This window comes from Natator depressus, chromosome 25 (genome assembly GCF_965152275.1).
Source record: "Natator depressus isolate rNatDep1 chromosome 25, rNatDep2.hap1, whole genome shotgun sequence".
NCBI lineage: Eukaryota > Metazoa > Chordata > Testudines > Cheloniidae > Natator > Natator depressus.
This window is the reverse complement of record NC_134258.1, coordinates 15,025,530-15,045,538: the sequence shown is the minus strand read 5'-3', so window position 1 is coordinate 15,045,538 and position 20,009 is coordinate 15,025,530. Positions and strand designations below refer to the sequence as shown.

Below are 20,009 nucleotides of genomic sequence, written 5' to 3'. Positions count from 1 at the left end.
TACAATTACCAAAGTTAATAGTTCTCCAGTTCTATCATAACACAGACCACAGATATAGAGTGGGTCAGACAGCCCCAAAATGCAAACCACACTGATGCCAGTTAACAGCAGGCACTGAAGTTTGGTTCCTTTGCTAGATGGACAGTCACTATCCCTGAGTCACTGAAGAGCCTAATACTTTTACCATCCAATTAAGTTTCTTCATCAGGAAGATCTTTCCTCCTCCCTTAAAAAGGCACTTGGATTTGTTGTTGCCAGGTTACAGCGAAGTGTGCTGGTCCTGGATGGTGTGGACCAGCTACTCCTCAACCCACCCTCAACCTAAATTGGAAAGCTGTTCTGAGCAGGGTAACTCCAGTAAAAAAACCAAAACATCCCCTTTAAGTGGGAGACAGCTATAAGTCCCCCTTCCTTCATGAGGCTAGGGTTAGGCAAGAGCAGGTACTGCAACGTGTATCCTAGCAGGTTGTGTGTTGTAGATCTGGGAGGGTACAGGCCAGCAACTTCTACATTTCTCATGAGAGATGCTCTGGAGTGAACTTCCCCACCACTGTGGGATGGAAAGGGAAAGAGGTGCCCATTACTTTTGAGTCACTTGATTATTAAGGCTCTACTTATAAAAAGTTTGATTAGGAGACATTGCAAGAAATGGTTAATTGTTACAGATAATAGGTTGTTATATTACCATCTACAACACACGTCATAAATGATACGTGCTTATAACAACATTAAGCCCTTATAAAACTATCAACAGAACCTTATAAATGCAACCAGACTTTGTTTAGATTAAGATGATGTCCCTCCCAACAGTGTAAGAACATAGGCCACAGCGTCTGTTCTGTAACTGGAGACCCCAGCCTCTGAATCAGGGCTGCTAAGTAGGGTATTGCTAGAAGGATAGCCAGATTTTGACTACACTTGAAAAGTTCTAATATGAAACTGCAAGAGACCAAATAACCAAGCTCTGCCAACTTATTGTCTAAGGCAAAGCAGCACAAAACAAAGAGCCTCCAGAAACCTGTATTTTGCAGCCTGCAGTTCACCTTACGCAGAAGGTATCGACAGACATGTGCATTCATATCCACCACATTGTTTAGTAGGGCTGTGTACAAGTTACAAGCATGGTGTGTGTCACTAAGATCCAACCCATCCGTTCATTAACTTGTTCTGCACCTTCCCTTATCTCCTTCACTGGACACCACAGTCCAAGTGCTAGGGGCTGGGAAGACACCTCCCACTCCGAGGGCAGGACATTCACATGTCTGGTGTCTGACATGTTCCAGATCCGCCTATGCCAAGTGCTGAGTTGTGCTGTGCCGGGTGTTGAATACACCTCGACATGAGTGAGCAGAAGTGAACCACACTGTGGACGAGGGCACCGCATTCAGTTACCATACCTGTCCCCATGCTGGGTACAATGTGGTGTGCAGGGCCCCACACCTATGCAGCAGCTAACAAAGGGGGATGCGAGGGGACGTGTAGACAGGCTATCAAGCAAAGGCTCAACAGCTTTATCTGCAGCATGCTCAGCCCCGCCCTCCCTCCCTGCCTCGGAGCTGAACCACGGGATCCTTCTAAAAAGGGAAGTGGAGCACAGGGAAAAGTGCCCCAGAAACTCACTTCACAAAGCCTACAAACTCCTCAGCAAAGGGAGGGCTTTCACAAACTGACAATCTGATAAAAGAAAAGCCACAGTGCTTCAAGGTGCGCCCCATGTCGCTGCTCGCTGCCAGGCTCGCTGCCTTCCTGCATTTCTACCTCACGTATCCAGACTACAGCACCTCGGGGCTGGGACCATGTCTTTAAACATGTCTGAGGCACGTAACATGCTGCAGGTGCTACACAAAGAACAAAACAGGCCAGTATCCTCAGTGGATGATTTTAATAGCCAGTCCATCTGTGTTAGTAGCCACTTTAAACGTAGTTCTATCCTCATGCATTGAGAAATGCCAGTGACACCACAAAACCAGGGGGACCCCAATAACTGTCACGCAGGCGGCGCACCTCAAAGCCTCCGAGGTACCCTTTCACGACCTGAGGCACTAATGCAGCAATGTAACTCATTCATTCTTTCGCCAGCATTTCATTCAACACAGACGAAGCGTTGACTAACATGTCTCCCTGAAGGGCCCTGCCTCAGCCACTGAGCCCGATCTAACCAGCAGAGGGAGCCCTTTCCTTCCTGAAAGATTGCAGCCAGTCATCACACAAACGAAACCCTGTCCCTGGTAAGTGGAGAAAGGGATTATTTTAGTTTGTAGCTGAGAGTTTTCACTCACCTTTTTAATTTTACGATATTCCTGTAAAATTTGATCGTGGATAGTCTGAAAAAGAAAGGAAATCAAGTTCTTTGTTTCCATAAAAACAATACAACTGGAACCTACTTTAGCGAGTAGCACACTTTGATTATTCAAAGTTGAGTCAAGTGAGACGCTGACCTCTTTCCCAGAGGGCACTGTTTATCAAACAATCACATGGAAAGAATTACTGTATATTCCGCTCTTCCTCCCCCATTTTCTTGCACCTGGAATTATTTTGATGTGTTTTAGGTCATGTTGGCCCTTTCCAAATTGAAAAGTGGCCAGTTCAGAATTTCCAAAACAGCGTACAGGAGACATGCTAACTTAATGGCAAAATTTTTTTTTTCAAAAATGTATATTTGTGTTCACATAAAAGTTGGATGTTCAATACCAAGAGGGAAAAAGCATCCACAGTTTAGTGGAGATGTGGCAGCTACAGAGCCTGAAATATGTACAGCCGTCCAACATTTTGTTGATCCAAAACAAGGGCCTGACCCCTTCAACAGTTACTGTGTGGTTTACTGAGAGTGGTTTCATTGGCTTCAATGACTCGCCATGGCAATGGTTACGCTGATAGCGAGTGCTGGAGGGATCAGGGGAGGAGGGGAGCTACCAAGGCTACTCTGCAAGTAGCTTAACTTTTCTCCACTGACAAGTGTTGAATTATTCTGCTGTCCCCAGAAAAGCAACAGCAAAACAAAGGGTATTTCAAAGGAAGGGAAGGACATTCGAGCAGGACAGTCAGTGCTCGGTAAAGAACAGTTTATTATCCTCAGTGAAACTTATTTTCTCAAGCTAATGAATAGTTAAAGCTCTTAAAGTCAGTCTGACAGGTTGAAGATCAAAGCATCAAGAGAAACACACAACCCCACATTAGCTCGCTTTCCATCTTTAATAAGCTCCCATACTGGTGAAATATCATGTTTCTGGCTAGGATAATACACTAATCGCTGCCAGCAGGATTTGGCTGGGGACACCAATTGTCTCAGTGAGGCTGCTCATTGTCAACAAGTACCACAATATGTGTTTCAACTGAAAGAACACAGCGCTGTTCAAACAGCCTGAAAAGCTGTCAGCTGTACGTATGCTGTGCATCTATCAGTTCTGGGCTGCGTACAGTACATTTAATACAGTAACAGCGCCTGATGTAAGTCCTCCCAAGACACCCCAACAAAAAGGCCATGTGAACTACAAACAAAACACAGCTCTACGAGCGGCAGGGTTAGGTTTTCAAACAGATATTCCTGCTTATACCTTATATTCTTCAGAGCCCTGCGAAAGCTGCTTCAGCTGGGAATCTAACTGGGTGAACCGTCGAGTTATTCTCTCTATCCGGGCATGCAAGTCTCTGTACTCATTGTACTCCGCATTGAAGTCATTCTTATAACTCTGACGCTGCTCCAAAGAGGAAATGGATGCATATTTTCTGAAGGGAACAGAGTTTAAATGGCAGTTTAGAACAAATGTCTCTTTCCAAGCAGCAAGGTTACTGCAGTTCAAAGAAGCAGGTCTGGCAGGTGCCTGCCTTCCAGGACAAACAGTGTTATTTGCATTGCAACAGCACCTGGAGCCCTCAGTCAGCATTGGGCCCCCACTGGTGTGGGGACTGCACGAACACAGAAGACACAGCACTTCCCATATTAAAAAAGGGGACCTATCCCCTCTTCACCTTCTGAAAATACCTTGCATGAACTGAACATACTGAGAGTACCCATGTAGATCCAAAGGCACATCTAGGTGGTCATTTAAAAGCCACTCAGTTTAATCAAATGCAATTAGCCTGACTTGCAGCAGGGCACCTCCTAACTAGTCCGATATAAGGGACCACTCTCTCTCACATCTGCTTTACCACAGGTGACACCACCAGTATCACACTTTACTCTTTGCAGCAGCGACAGTGGGGGCTGGAGTGCTGCCAGGCTAACACAGGTCTTAAGTGACTGAAGGAGAACAGAGTGAAGGACTCTGAACTAACCCTCTGTACCAAAGGGAGCCTAATTTATTAAAATGCACCACTAAAGTGACTGAATTGACACGTATATTGTATGGAGTGTTGTGGTCGCCACGTCGGTCCCAGAATGAGAGACACACAAGGTGAGTGAGGCAATATTGTATGAATCTACTTCTGTCAGTGAGACAAGATTTCAAGCAACACAGAGCTCCTCCTCAGGTCTGGGAAAGGTACTCCAAGTGTCACAGCTACGTATTAGCTTATTAGAGGATATGACTGTTCCCTGTGCTGCAAAGTTGTGGTTTTACTGGGCTACTGACCACCAGACTGCACAGGAGAGATGACACAAAGCGATCACTCCATGCCTGAGCTATCAATCCTCATCCTCAAAGATTTTCAAACCCTGAGCCTGGGAGCTTAACTTCATAACTTTGCTGGACACGGGCTGTGTCCTCACTAGCACTTTTGTCTGCTGCACTCAAAGAGTCCTCAATTCCTGCAACAGCAGCACCAACAGCAGCTCAGAGAACTCAGCTGTGAACTGCCCTATACAGTCCAGTGGTCTATATATCAGTAAAACCACCATTTTGATTAGAGCATGGGAAACAGTCATACCCGCCATTGCATTGCAAGCAGAATAAAAGGATGCCCTCTCCATCTCTTCATGAAGCACAAGGCTGCATGATCCCTGGGTACCCCAAAATAGATCCAATGGGGCTAGAAGAGGGCTGGCAGCATTACCTAGTCCGATTCAGGGGTATGTACCAGATCTGAGTGACATTTCACAACAGCGGAAAGTGTGGAGTTTTATTTACAAACAGATCTGGCTTTAAGCTGCCAAAAACCTCAAGTAGAAAGGATGTGAGTTACCCATAGCAACAAGTACTGCTTAATGGGAGTCAGGGGGATTTGATTAAAAAAAGTTTAAGGTGAAAAACCTGGCACCATAAGCCAAGGATTACCCTTCCTATGAGGAGTAACTCTGGTATTTTGAGCCTGCTAATGTGCTGCTTTTCCCCACCTAATTCAAAAATCCATTAACTTCCCATCTGGAGTCATCACACAACGGTCAGATGTCACTAAAACAAAGGGAGATAGAAACTCATTATCCTCACCGCCCCCACCCCCCCAGCAAGGATACCAGCAAAAATAAAATCTCATATATTCAGTCAATGACTGGACAAAGGATCTAGAGAGCCATATTTAACACTGATTGAACAAACAGGTTCCTGGCTTAAAAGTGAACTGACTGATACTACAATCATTAGCAAAATTTTGTGAAGACTAAAACATTACAGATAAATACACTTAACAGAAAACATTTTAAAAAGCAGTTTCTCACTTCCCCATCAAACCCAGAGTATAGGGTTTCCCCTTGCAACAAGATGATCTTTCAGATACACCCTAAGAATCCAGAGTACTATTGGAAAGTGATGGACTTCTGTCTAATACTGAGCAAGTTATTTCCTCTCAATGTCTCCATCTATAAAATAGGATATTGTTTACCAACCTCCAAACGGGTTGTGAGGATTAATGTGTTTCAAGGGCTTTGACAATTAGATATTGTTATTTATGGGGTAGGTGTAGTCAACCACTGCAGTGAAAACAGCCTTGAACTCTGGGGTGAGGGGGGAAAAGAGAATCTGCTGTAAAACCTAGTTGGAGGTTAAGGCCATACATTTGTGAATTTGGATTCAATACCTGGGTTTTTTTAAATAATTTTTAGAGAGTTCTAACAGAAATCAGAGCTCTAACATAGAAATGAGAAAATAACTGAGTGATGGTTAGTTATGTCTTAGTCACTAGCTGGTTTTGACGGATACTTTGGAATTGGACCAAGGTAACGATACAATGAAGATACTTACAATAAATAATCTGGCATTTCCGAAGTTGATGTTGGTACACTAGAATTATTGCATGTTCCATTTAAACCTGCAAAAAATAAAAACCCACATTTCCATCAACCCTACATCTTACAAAAGGTATGTTAAGTTAAAGTCCAACTTCATACCCCATTTATAAAATGCATTTTCCTTGATATAAGAAGATTTGTGTTTCTAGTTTAAACTGACCAAAGGCAGAGTATCAATATGATGAGATGGCTGGAACTGCCAGATTTAGCGAATATTGATCTATTTGCAAATGTGTTGAGCAGCAAAAACATCCCTTAATTTAACTGGTTTATACATATTGCTGCATGTCTCTCAGCAGGGATAACGTACTAATCCCAGCACTGGTGAACTCCAAAACAAATTAATGCAATCCAGATGGGCAGATCAGAAAGTTGAGCAGAGTATAAATTATCTTCCCTTCTATTCTATACTACATGCTTTACTGCTATTCACAGTATAGATTCCTGGAGGAAGTTTTACATGTCAGAATGGGATGAAGAGAGATGTTCAACTCTGCATTTAGAGAGATTTACGATTTCATAAACCAAACTCCTGCTGTTATTCACGCATGTCTACAGACTAGGCCATCCACACAGAGCACACCAGAAAGCACACTCTATTCCAGAAAGCTAGGAAAACTGGGAGTTGGACAGGTGGAAGTGAATTGGCAAAGGACTCAGGCTAGGTCTACACTACACAGCTTTTAGCAACATGGTTGTGACACTACAGTGGTGTCGCTAAAAGTCGTGCAGTGTAGCCGCTGGTTGTCAGCTTTCCAGCCAACAAAACTTCCACCCCCCGCGAGCGGTGTTTGCGTTGTTGGCAGGAGAGCACTGCTGCCGACAATGCGCTGTTCACATTGGCACTTATCACAGCAAAACTTCTGTCTTTCAGGTGTGGGGGGGGTTAACACCTCTGAAAGACAAAAGTTGTGTCGTTCAATTGCCAGTGTAGACATACCCTAAGAAAAACTTATGGGATTTTTAGGTGAAGAGGATGGCATCAGAACTTGGCAAGCGTAAGATTTTATAAATAGGTCCAAGGTAGACTTGACTTCAATCTGAGCTGAATACATAACTAACTATTCCTTTTAGCTGACAAATCTGAGGAACTGTCCGACACTGAGGTGTCAGAGGTGGTTTTGGAACAAATAAATAAAACAGTAATGAGTCACCAGGACCAGATAATATTCACCCAAGAGTTGTGAAAGAACTCAAGTGAAATTGCAGAACTACTAGCTATGGTACGTAACCTACCACTTAAATCAGTCTCTGTATCAGGTAAGTGTAGGGTAGCCAACACAACACCTATTTGTAAAGAAGGCTCCAGAGGTGGTCCTAGCAATTACAGGCTGCCAATATGCTTAATTTCAGTACCAGGCAAATTGGTTGAAACTATAGTAAAGAACAGAACGATCAGACACATAGACGAACACAACTTGTTGTGGAAGAGTAAACACAGCTTTTGTAAAGGGAAATCAGGCCTCACCAATCTATTAGAATTCTCTGAGGGAGTCAACAAGCATGTGGACAAGGGTGATCCAGTCGAAACAATGTACTTGGACTTTCAGAATGCCTTTGACAAGGTTCCTCAGCAAAGGCTCTTAAGCAAACCAAGCAGTCATAGGATAAGTTATCCTCTCATGGATCAGTAACTGGTCACTCAAAACTGCCCTCTTCTGTTCATTCCTTCTGAAGCATCTGGCCAGCCACTGGCATGCAGTATGGCTATGTTCTTATGACCATTTCAGGGGAGGATACCTCATAAGCAGTGGGAAATTAATCTGAAAGGTGAGTAGTGCGCAATGCCCTGATAGGCCCTACTAGGAAGTCAGTTGCAGTCCGAGAGGAAGAAGCAAGTTGCAGAGGCAAATGGGGGTGGCTTCAAAGCCATAGAACTGAGGGTGTACTCATCCTATTTTGGAGAAGTACAATGTGCTTCAAAATCTTCCTTCAAAGCAAATGAGTCAGCAAAGCAAGTAGAATCTTGACTATATATTGGTCTTGTAATACAGAAATGAGTTACATAGGAATGGTAGCATATTGCCCAAGCCCCACATTTATAGCATCAGCTATAACTACTTTGGTGTTTTCATCCTCCCTAAAATTCCTCTGGAGTAGTTACCCCAAAGCTACTTCTGAAGTAATAAATCCCGTCCTAGGATAAGCTGCCCCATACATTCCTATTGGAGGTTGTACCAAGACTTCCCTAAGGAGAAGGAAAGCATACGAGGAACAAGAAGTGGGCATAAGGACTACCAGCATGAGTACAGCAATCTTGATTTCTGATGGTGAGCGGAGACAGTCCTCCCCACCAAATTACTTACCTACCTGAGTACGGGTTAGGGAAGTGAAGGACTATTTGGGACAAGGGTAAGAAGGAAAGCCGAGAGGAGAGAGAAATAAATCAACAAAGGTTCATTTTGCCCTTGAGTGCCACCTATTGTCTAATTCAGGAGACCCTGATGTGGTCATCTCCAGCTAAAACAGAACTAGTAATAGTCTGCAAGGACAAACTCAACTTCTATACGAGGCACCTCGGAGATGTGGAGATGAACCTAGCTGGATTTACTCAACCAGTTACAATGCTGAATCCAAGCATCACCTGCTACATTTTGCTTATAGTTACTTCTAATCTCCAATCACTTGGAGCATTGCTAGGAATTGCGGAAAATAAGTTATTTATAAATGTATAGATGTGATACGTGTGGGACAAGTGAAGAAACACCCAAGCTCAGTTCCCATTAATACAGCAACAAGTCAGAACTGCAAAACTGCTGTTTTACCACTTTTCTACCTTACTTTCTAGTCTGGGATTTTTAAAGTGTCAGTAGCTCACTAAAAAAAAAAAAGAAAAGAAAGAAAAAGAATTGTAATATTTTGCTACTGAACAAGAAGTGTGCCAGGAAAATAGCATGTATATTCTGTATGACTTACGCCAAAATCAAGACGACAGTCACACAGACAAGAGCAACAGGAAGAGAAGAAATTCACAGAAAAGTGAGTATTTGGCACATAGTAAATAAGATAAAAATAGTAAAATGAGGTTTGATGTATTAATGGAAAGCATCCTGAAGTACCAAAACTTACCCCATTTATAATGGTCAAAACAGCCTACACAAGAGCAGTTAAAATCACTGGTCAGCAATCAGATCCTGTGTACATGAACTGCTCTGGCTGGTATGGGAAATCACAAGAGTCAATATCTTCTCTATTGAGCTCACCCTATATTGACCTGGACGTTCGTTCTTTAAAACAAGTGCGTACCTTTATCAAAAACAATTCATTCTATTTTTTACTTGTATTTGGGCTTTAACAGAATGTATCTCCTATAAAAGATAAACTCTACTCAAAAGAAAGGAATGTATATGCATTCTCATGCATCAAAGGTGGAGACGGATTTAGTGTGGTTAAAAATGGAGATTAGTTAGAAGTAATGGGGTAAAATTAAGGAAAAAGGCTGGATGTAAAGTACAATTTAGTGACAGATCTATGAGCCTTGAACTGCTATTCCCAAAGGCTGCAGCAGAAGCAATATTGCTTGAGACATTATAAATTAGACTTGCCAAACAGTAGCAAACAGGAAACATGACTGCACTAGCAGGTGAATGGACTAGATTAGCCAACAGAGCTTTTCCCATGTAATTTCTGTGAATCTACGCAGTAAGTAATCTCTGAAACACTGTATTGGGGTTGTTTTTGCCATTCGTCCTTTTTAACACTTGAGATGTTGGTAGCTTTGTTGATCCTTGAGAAAATTATATCAGGTAAACAAAATACAATAATGAACCTTGTTAGCTTGAAAGCTTATACTGTCTGAGTCCAAAGAACAACAGGTATCACGTTAAGTTTATCTACAGCTTCTGTTGTATCCAGCATTAAAAGCCTTTGATGTGACTAGGTTTTCTATTATGGAGTTAAAATCAACACAATGACCAACAATATGAAAATGCAAATCCACTGGGAAACAGAGTGGCAGCTATAAGTAATCAGTGACAAACTGGTATTCAGACCAGAATGACTATCCATGTACTAATACAAGGCTTTTCATTTAATGAGGAGAAACTTGACACAATCAGAAGTAGATTCCAAAACAGTATAAAATAAAAAGTTAAACAGGAAAAACTTGATATACTCTGCACAGAAAGACCATACGTTGATCTAGGTAGAGCTAGTGATCTATAGGCAGGACACTTTGGTATGATGGGTTTAGAACAGAAACAATCTATACCAATATTTTCCATGCAGCCATTTGTTCATACAGGCAGGCAAAGTGTTTCAAAATTTACATACCTGTGACACCCTTGGGGGTATTAATTTTTAAGCCACCTTTCTTGATTAGTTCACAGTCCTGCTTCTCCTCTTTGCATTTTTCTTCACTTTTCTCTTTTCTCTCTTTTTCTTTGTGCTTTTTGGATTTTTTCTTTGTTTTCACATACAGTGAGCTACAGTTGTGTTTGCTTGTTTGGGGACAGTCTGTTGACAAAGGATCAGTCAATCTGTCAGTTGCCTCTGGGTTCTCACAGTCTCTGCCATTGTGACTTAGGTCACTGCTGACATCGGAAAGGGGGTCATGAGGCCTTGGAAGCTCCAGAACCGGTAAGTGAGAGCCGGAGCTGACAGAATCGGCCACAGCTGACTGCACTGCAGGAGCAGGTGCATCTTTTCCGTTCGAGGAGTTCAGTTTCCCATTGAAAGTGGGCTGAGTTCTATGGGCCAAGTGAGATATCCTAGGCTTTTTGTTGGCTAGTGGATCAATGAATTCCAGAGGCTGGGATCGTTTCTGAGGACAAAGAAAAACATTCTTTTAAAGACTAACAAGACAGTGATTTCAAATGAGTCATTTGCTTTAAATACTCTGCTTCACCAGTAGGTGGCACTGCTGTATCAATAAGCAAACAAAAGTCACTAAAAAATAAATGCAATAAAATAAAGTACTTTGACCAGCAGCCCAATGCAGAAAAGGCATTCAATAAAGGTGTTCAACAAACTTTCTTGTTCTGTATATTGGGGGGGGGGAGAGGAGAGGGAGGGAGGGAGGGAGGGAAACAGATGCAGTCATATTATAACTTTCCATTCCATTAGTATCTCAGGAGGATACTATACAGTAGCTACTAAAGTTAGACATTTCTAATATCAGCAGGTCCAGATAACTTGCATCCAAGAGTTTTCAAAGAGCTGGCTAAACCATTAAAGTTGATTTTCAATAAGCACTGGAACCCTGGAGAAGTTCCAGAAACCTAGAAGAAAGCTAATGTTGTGGCAATATTTAAAAAGGGTAAAGAGGATGACCCAGGTAATCTTAGGCCTGTCGGTAACATATAGGACTCAATTAAAGAATAAAAGGAGGGTAATTAATTAATGCAGTCAATATGGGTTAATGGAAAATAGTTCCTATGTAATGCGATATCTTTCTGATGAAATTACAAATTTGGTTGATAAAGGTGATAGTGTTGATGAGACTTCTGTAAGGTGTTTGACTTGGAACTGCATGACATTTTGATTAATAACCACAACAATATAAAATTAATGCAACACACATTAAGTGGATTAAAAGATGGCTAACAGATGGGTCTCAAAATGTAACTGTAAACCAGGAATCTTCTAGCAGCTGTGTCTTAGTGGGTTACCACAAGGATCAGTTCTTGGCTTGATGCTATTTAACATTTTTATTAATGACCTGGAAGAAAACATAAGATCACTGAAAATTTACAGATGACAAAAAACAGGCTGGTGGGGATGGTCACTGAAACAAAGTGATCTGGATTGCTCGGTAACCTGGGTGCAAGCAAACAATATGCTTTTTAATACAGCTAAATGTAAATGTATGCATCTAGGAACAAAGAATATAGGCCATAGTTACACAATGGGGGAACTCTATCCTAGGAAGCAATGACTGAAAAAGAGTTAGGGGTCATTGTGGATAACTGGCTGAACACGAGCTCCCGGTGAGGTGCTGTGGCCAAAAGGGCTAATGCTATCCTTGGATGCATAAATAGGGGAATCTTGAGTAGGAACCGACACTGCTGGAATCTTGTGTCCAGTTCTGGTGGCCACAATCCAAGAAGGATGTAGATGGACTGGAGAGAGCTCAGAGAACAGTCACAAGAATGATTACAGGATTAGAAAACACACCTTGTGATAGACACAAGGCGCTCAATCTATTTAACTTAACACAAAAAAGTTAAGGGATGACTTGATTACAGTCTACAAGTCCCTGCATGCAGAACAAACATTTAATATTGGGCTCCTCAATCTAGCAAAGACAGGTCTGACATGATCCAGTGGCTGGAAGTTGAAGCGAGAGAAATTCAGACTGGAAATAAGGCATACATTTATTTATTTATTTTTTTAACAGTGAGAGTAATTAACCACTGGAACAATTTACCCAGGGGATGCTCCATCACTGGCAATGTTTAAATCAAGATTGGAGGTTTCTCTAAAAGATCTGCTCTTGGAATTATTTTGGAGCAGGTCTCTGGCCTGTGTTATCCAGGAGGTCAGACAAGATGATCACAATGGAACCTTCTAGCCTTAGAATCTATGAATCCAATGCAAATCCACCAAGTTGTCTCACCGGAGACCCCAGATAGGACGCAAGTATAAACTGCCAGGCCTCAATCCAATACAGGAGAAACCTAATTCTGCTACCCAAGCAGCTAGTTCTCTTAGAGACCCTAACAGTAACTGCACAGCCAGACAAAAAGGAGCACAAGTGCCAAACAGGACTAGAAGGCCCTTGTGCGGAGAGGCTGTATGGCCAAGTGGACAGAGAAAGCTGTAAGAGGTCAGGTTCTAAAAAGTAATTACTGGTACTACTCTGCTCTGTTCGTCTCCTGTAGAAGCCCAAAACCCAATCCCTGTCAGTCTCTTTCTAACTTTTTTGTTTCAAATTTCACCCAGTGGAAGCAAAGCTACCCCTATGCAAGGGGTAATGGAAGAACACTAACAAAACAGAGGGCTGCAATCTCTTTTGTCTGGAGAGCATTTTGAATAAGTATTTGCCAACGATGCTGCTTTTGCAAAACACCTGCACAGGATAATGGCAAAGGAGGAAGCATATTCAATGGTCAGAGCTCCAAGAGTCAGGATTTCTTGACACTACTCCAGACTGATACTGACTTACTCTGTGGCCTTTGGTTAGTTACTTGAACTTTGTGCCTCAGTCTCTTCCCCTATAAAATAGGGATAATATCCTTCCCCACCTCACAGGGATTCAAGGCTGAATGTTTGTAAAGAGCTGTGAGTTCACAGTACAAAAGATGCTAGAGAAATGCTGAAACTCACCATATGTAGAGAGGCATGATTTTAACCACTACTGACATATGGAAAACTCCTGGCAGGCTGGAAGTGAAGAGAAGGCAGGAATTTTCCACTTGCCTTTTCAGACCTATGGGGATAGAGTTCTGAAGATAATGCTTTGAGAAAATACTTTTCAGTGATAAATCCACTGTTGATGGATGAGGGTAACTAACCACATCTGCATCTTAAATCAGATGGTTCTTGGGGGTTACAGGTTAGCTTAGGAGGAGTTACACTGTGAAAGAACCTTTCTTCAGTCAACGTACAAAAAGCTTAGCTTGGAGCCAGAAGCTATGGCTGCCAGCCCTAATCCAGTTTCAGAGGCAGCCAAATTATCTTGGATAGCCTTCAGTACCACAGCGTACATTTGCCTTGCTGAAAAAGGCTGCACAGAGTCTGAGGCAGGATTATTTAGCACCCACTGGAATACTGGGGGTAGTTTTGACTGTGTTTCTTTTGGATATTTAATGATTGTCCTTACTCACTCAGACAGGATTGTTGTGTTTGCAAGGGGAATTTTTGTTCCCTCAAAGCGCATTTGGAATCTCAGCTCCTTTGATGGAAATCATCCGATTAGCTTTCTTCTTCCAGTTAATTCCCCGCGTTTGCCAACTCAAGAAGGCCCAAGAATGCTTGGTGACAGGAAGTCCTGCTTTCCAGACTAGTTACAATCAGGAGGGATGTGGAGAGGAAATGCACTCTGCCAAGGGTTTATGGGGCAACCACATCACTTCCTCAATGCCTCCTGGTGGCTTCTCAATACTGTTACTTCCTCTTTGCTACAAGGTGCAGGGCTGTGCAGATAGAGGGAGCGATGCAGAAGACTACAAGCAACCCCCAATAAGTGTGCCCCACGCATTCTGGTGCCTGCAGATCCTGACAGATGAAAACAAACCAAATAAAGAATGGCCAATTTTTACTCACCTTAAACTAAGGCCAGTATTATTGCTAACACCACCATCACCTTGATTTTCTTGGATGAAACATACTAGATAAATACTCAGATTTTAGAAAAAGTTCTGCTTGAGAATGAGGTACACAGCAAGCACAGTGAAAGTCCCAGAGTGCGCTGCAGCAGTCTCCACATGGGATGTTACTGAGCAGCAAGCTGGTGCACTATAGAGTCACACCTTGACTTGCCACGTAGTACCTTGCACGTAGACAAGCCCTTAGTTGTGCTTGGGAGCTGGTTGTTACTGGCTGGCTCTAAATTATTGGTAATGGGTCAAATTTTCAAAAGTGTTTAAGTTCCAGAGGAGCAGAAGCGCCACAGGATTTCAATAGTTTAAAGAGTAAAATTTTCCAAAGCATTTAAGAGGTGAGGTTAAGCAAACAGACTGCTGAACCCCACACAGACAGCACAGCATCGCATCTTGGGAGGGGAAATGGATTCATGTGGCACTCACAATAATGCAAAGTTTTATAATCGGTTAATCTTCACCACCCTTGTGCAGTAACTATGTCCAGTTTTACAGATGGGCAAGCAGAGGTTAAAACACCTCCCCAAGGCCTAACACTGAGCCAGTCGTTGGGTTTAGACTGTGGTGGCTCCAGACTCTGAGCCCTGTGCTAACCACCGGACACCAAGCTACCCCACATACTAGCCCCGGCAGTTCACCCACCTACCTGAGGAGGGGAAGCGGAGTTCACATTGTCTTTTGGCGGACTCAAGGAAGGAGTGTCTCCCACAAAACTGCTAACATTCTGGGGCTGACAGAGCTTCCTGAAAAACAGAATGTATGGTGGTTTAGACCCTGTACCTGAGGGACCCAAAAACCCATCAGGTGGCATTGAAGACTTTCCTTTAGCATGAGAGGATCATCTGAAAGTTATTCAGTAAATCTGCACCCATAGTAAAGCTAATGTTTGATATTCCCATGCAATTGGGCTGGAGGTCTAGCGGCAAAAGTAGTTGCAAGCTCTAAGGGCCACTGCGGACTTTAACATTCCAACGCCGACAAATTTCGTAAGCAGCAATAGGTGGTGTGGGAGAAAGCCCTCCTTACCTCAGGCACAGCGACTACACTGCCCTTAGAAAGGGCAAGGGTGATTCCCAGAAGAGTCAAACCTCTTCGAAAGGAAACAGTTCGAGATGTACAAAACTTTGCCCAGTAAAACACTGAGGGCACCACAATATTGACAGAATCTCCCTCTTTCCCCACCATCTGCGTATTCATCACGAGTAGAACAGGCCCATGCAGAGCTTCCAAGGGTTGAGTCAACAGAGCAGTGAGAACCCCCGCCTGAGAGGCTGGGGTCAGCACTGTCTGATGGGGAGGTAGCTTATTTTTTTACACCCTTATCCTTCAGCCTGTTTTCCTTGATGCCTAACCCTAAATATTGCTACTGTAGAAATTCATTCTACTCTAACAAAATTATTCTTGAGGCATGTCAGATAAAACATTTATATTAAAACTAAAAAGCCAAGTGACTGTACTGGATGGCTTCAGTGTGTTCTAGCCCACGCCTGACGACTGATGGATGCCCTTTAGTAATCAGAATTCATTTAGATTCTCACTGACTTTTCAGTCTCGTAGGGTTATGGTCTTACGAAAAAATTAATCAATGCAGAGACATTCTTACCGGGTCCCTGCTTTGAAGGCAAGTTCAAATGTTAAATGGAGTAAATCTCTCTCCATTAGGAGAGCATTTTAGTCCACAGAGGGTGGGACAATTATCCCTTAAAAGTGAGCCACTGGGGTGTTAAAGGGGAGAAGTGGAATCTGTGACAAGAGCCTCATTGGTCCGTTATGCATTAGGCAAATTTAAGGCTCCGTAATAAATACTCTTTAAACTTGCACCTCCCAGATGATTGCTCCAAGTGCTGCACTTACAGTATTGTCTCAAATAAAATGGTAACCTCTTGCATCAAAACAAGATACTACAGTTCATTTTCATTGCTAAATCCATCCACCTTCTTTTAAGTATCAATCTCATTTTTCTATGCAGTTCCATAGCGCCCAGAGCAAGTTTCAGAGAACATTAACTTTGCCCTGGGACTTTTCCAGCATGATCCAGAGAACCCATGTCTTAAATCACTCAGGAAATAAATGCCTTCTACTGAATCAAGTTGCAACGGTAAAGAAGTTAACTCTAAAGAGGATTTAGAAAAACAAAAAAGGTTTTACTGTAGCAGTTCTACAACCCACATGGATCTTGGTTACTTAACATGGGTAAGTTCTACCAGAGGAACTTGTTTCTTTCTCTAACCTGAAGCTCTGATTACACTTCAGCAGCTAATTTCCATGTTTAAATGCACATTCTCTTAATTAAGAGATAAACTAAATGAAGTGACAAAATAAACCAAACCACCATGCCTCAATGACAGGTTTCAGAGTAGCAGCCGTGTTAGTCTGTATTCGCAAAAAGAACAGGAGGACTTGTGGCACCTTAGAGACTAACCAATTTATTGGAGCAGAAGCTTTTGGGAGCTAAAGTTCACTTCATCGGATACATTCAGTGGAAAAAATGCCTCAGTAGTAACGGTCACCTCAAGAAACATGCTTGAGTGGACAGTTATTTGTATGCCTATGAAGGGAACTAGCGGTAATGCACAGAGATTACAATTAACTAACTTTAAGTCAGTTTCTCATTGACTAGCCTCAAGTGGGGGGGGGGGGGGGGGGAGGGATAGCTCAGGAGTTTGCACATTGGCCTGCTAAACCCAGGGTTGAGAGTTCAATCCTTGAGGGGGCCATTTAGGGATCCGGGGCAAAAACTGGGGATTGGTCCTGCTTTGAGCAGGGGGTTGGACTAGATACCCCCTGAGGTCCCTTCCCACCCTGAGATTCTAGGACTCTATGAAGTACGACAACTGCGCCTCCTAAACTAGTCAACAAAAGCAATCCCAGGCCACCTCTCTTTACTGAAGTGAAAGGTGTCCAAAAGGGATAAAGCCACTGAATCCAATGCAGTTTAAGTTGCTAACACCCAGGCCTGGTCTACGGGTAAAACTTAGGCTGAAATAGTTACACGCTCGGGGCCAGGGGTGTGATGAATTCGCACCGTAGCTGTACCAGCCTAACCCGGTGTAGGCACAGTTAGGTGAGCAGAAGAACGCTTCCAATCGACCTAGCTACCATTGCTTGGGGATGTGGAGTTCCTACAGTGACAGACGGACCCCTTCCATTGCTGTAGCCTGCATCTAGACTAGTGCTTACTGCAGCACAGCGGTCGTGCCATTGCTATGCCGCTCTAGTGCCCAGAGCAGAGACATGGTCTCCAAAGACTAAGCTACAACACAGTGGTAAGGCTGGAAAAAGGAAGCAACACTGGAAAAGGTGAATCAATCCAACATTAATCTGGTTAAAAACAGTTTAAAATGTCTAAAGCTGGGTTATTAAAGCAACTCCTAATCCATCCCAAGCATTTAGCTCCTTGTTTTTATGCTCACTAGAGTGCCGTCAAAGGATATTTAACAATTGGACAGAACTAAGCAGCAACTGAGGCTACCATGTAAAGCCCTGCATCTGGTGTCTGGGCTCTTTGAGAGTGTTTTTCTACCAGCTTCAACTCTACATGGTTTTTCCATTTTGTAGTCTCATTACCTGCATTGGCTGAGCGGGTCTTTGTTTGTACAGTTGAATACATCCTTTCCAGGGTCTATTTTTAGCTCTCTGCATAACTGACTGCCACAATTCGAGAAAAGCAGTAAACACGTCTCTGCTAGGGAGAATCAACTTTTTTTTTTTTTTAAAGCCATACAGACTAAGGATAATTGTAATTTTCCATTTAACTATAATTCAGCATGAAGGATGTTTAAATTGGTTACAACACACCAGTTTGAGTATTCCTAAGTATGCCAAAGAACATTCAGTGTTACAGATTTTGTTGGTTTAAAAAGTCCTATCTTCAGGCCAACTGTGCTTTCAAACCATGGAAACGGTTCAAACCAAAAAGCTGTATTTTATATTAACCAAAAATCACAACAGAAATAAGCCTCAAAACAAGTCCAAATCAATCCTCTACCTGCACAACAAACAGTACAGACTGGGGAAAACGTGCAGAAACCAGAAGTGGGACTATAAACCTGTAGAACAGAGTAGAGTCCCCTAAGAGAGATCTGTAGGGCTTGCTGTAATTTAAGGAGTATAGCTGCAAAGTACAGGTAGGATGAGAGTCTCTCTGTGTACTCCCAGACGGAGGGAGACTTTCAATCCTAGGGACAAGTACCTGATGAAGTGGACAGATTCTAAGAGTCTGCTTACTGCCCTCCTGCAGCAATAAACATGTTTTCACTCTTTCTGCCTGCCAAAGAGAGGTTCTAATCCCACAGGCTTTGATGAGGCAAAACTCAAAGGCTTGAAAAAACAGCTAGAAACAGAGAAGCCATCCTAGCTGCCTCTATGAGGGGCTGCTAGTAAATAGGGACATGTACAAGGTAAGAGGCTTCTGTCCAGGTGGACTCCTGGGCAGTGAAGGCTAGGTAAATGGGCAGAGGGGTGATGGCTGCCATATGCAGAGCTATATTGCCTTGTTTGCTTTAATCTCCATCCACATGAGGTTTAACATGATTGATCCTGAGTCACAGTTAACCCTGGGGTGACCCTAGGTTACCTGGCACAAACTTGTAGCAGAGCAGACATACAATTGAGAGACTTGTGTTTGGACACAAAGTGTGTTAAATTGTGCTAGATGGAACAATCTATGTTAAAACACGACCAAAACCTGCTCACACAGATACAGCTCAAGAGGATTAAAATAGAAGTTGTCATAAAAAGACAGAGCCACTAAGGGCAGGGGAACATCCAGAAGAGCAGGGAAAGCAGTAGCCGAGAAGGATGCCAAGGGCAGAAGGGGGAAGTCACGTCATTGGATAACCTGTCCTCAGGAGAAGGGACTAACATAAGTCTGTGCACAGAGGACAACAAGGCAACAAAGTGACATGTAAGGGGAGAGGCAGAGAAGGAGAGGGGAGATTAAATGAAGAGCCAGATTTGATGGAGAACCACCTGCCCTCACTAACTAAATTCTGTTAAGAGTTCTAAACAATCATTAACTTCCCATCTAAGGAATGGCCTTTTCTTTCCTCCCATATTTTTCTGTGGCTTGTGTTTCCATTGGTTAAGAACACGGTGACATGCACCTTGTGAAATTCCTAAGTTTAATAGAGGGACTGCTGTGGCAGATCTCCAACTGTGTCCCCATAGGTGCCACACTTCCAGGAGGATTATGCTCGCCTCAGAGGCTCACTGCGACCCTCCATGGAGCCCTTCTCTCTCTAGGGCCAGGGTACAGTCTACTGAGCCCTTTTCATCATAAGCCAGCAAGGAGGTTGGTGAGAGAACTCCCACAGTCTGTTGCTCCTATGGGCTTATTCAAGAACAGTTTAGCCTCCTGTCCTGACAGGGGCCTATCTTCCCCTCCCAGGAGGTGTTTCTGTAGTACCGGGTTGGGGGGAACCCAGACCCACCCTCTACTCACCAGATTCCAGCCCAGGGACCCTAACGGCAGCAGCTGTTGGCAGCCGACCTTTCACTGCCAGAGTTGCTACAGTTCCCTGGGCCACTTCCCCACAGCTCTCCCGCTTCTCTCTCTCTCAACACCTTCTTCACCCTTACCTTAG

At 43.1% G+C, this 20,009-nt stretch overlaps 1 protein-coding gene across 1 annotated transcript in view; it reads right to left on the bottom strand.

Moving 5' to 3' along the window:
- Window positions 1–20,009, bottom strand: part of ELL (elongation factor for RNA polymerase II) — an 84,311-nt gene that overhangs the window by 3,649 nt on the left and 60,653 nt on the right. Inside the window, exons 7-11 of the mRNA XM_074939254.1 lie at window positions 15,071–15,167; window positions 10,436–10,925; window positions 6,117–6,183; window positions 3,555–3,726; window positions 2,280–2,324 (exon numbers count right to left, since the gene is read on the bottom strand). Coding sequence (XP_074795355.1) covers window positions 2,280–2,324; window positions 3,555–3,726; window positions 6,117–6,183; window positions 10,436–10,925; window positions 15,071–15,167 — 871 coding nt within the window. The remainder of the gene's footprint in view (window positions 1–2,279; window positions 2,325–3,554; window positions 3,727–6,116; window positions 6,184–10,435; window positions 10,926–15,070; window positions 15,168–20,009) is intronic.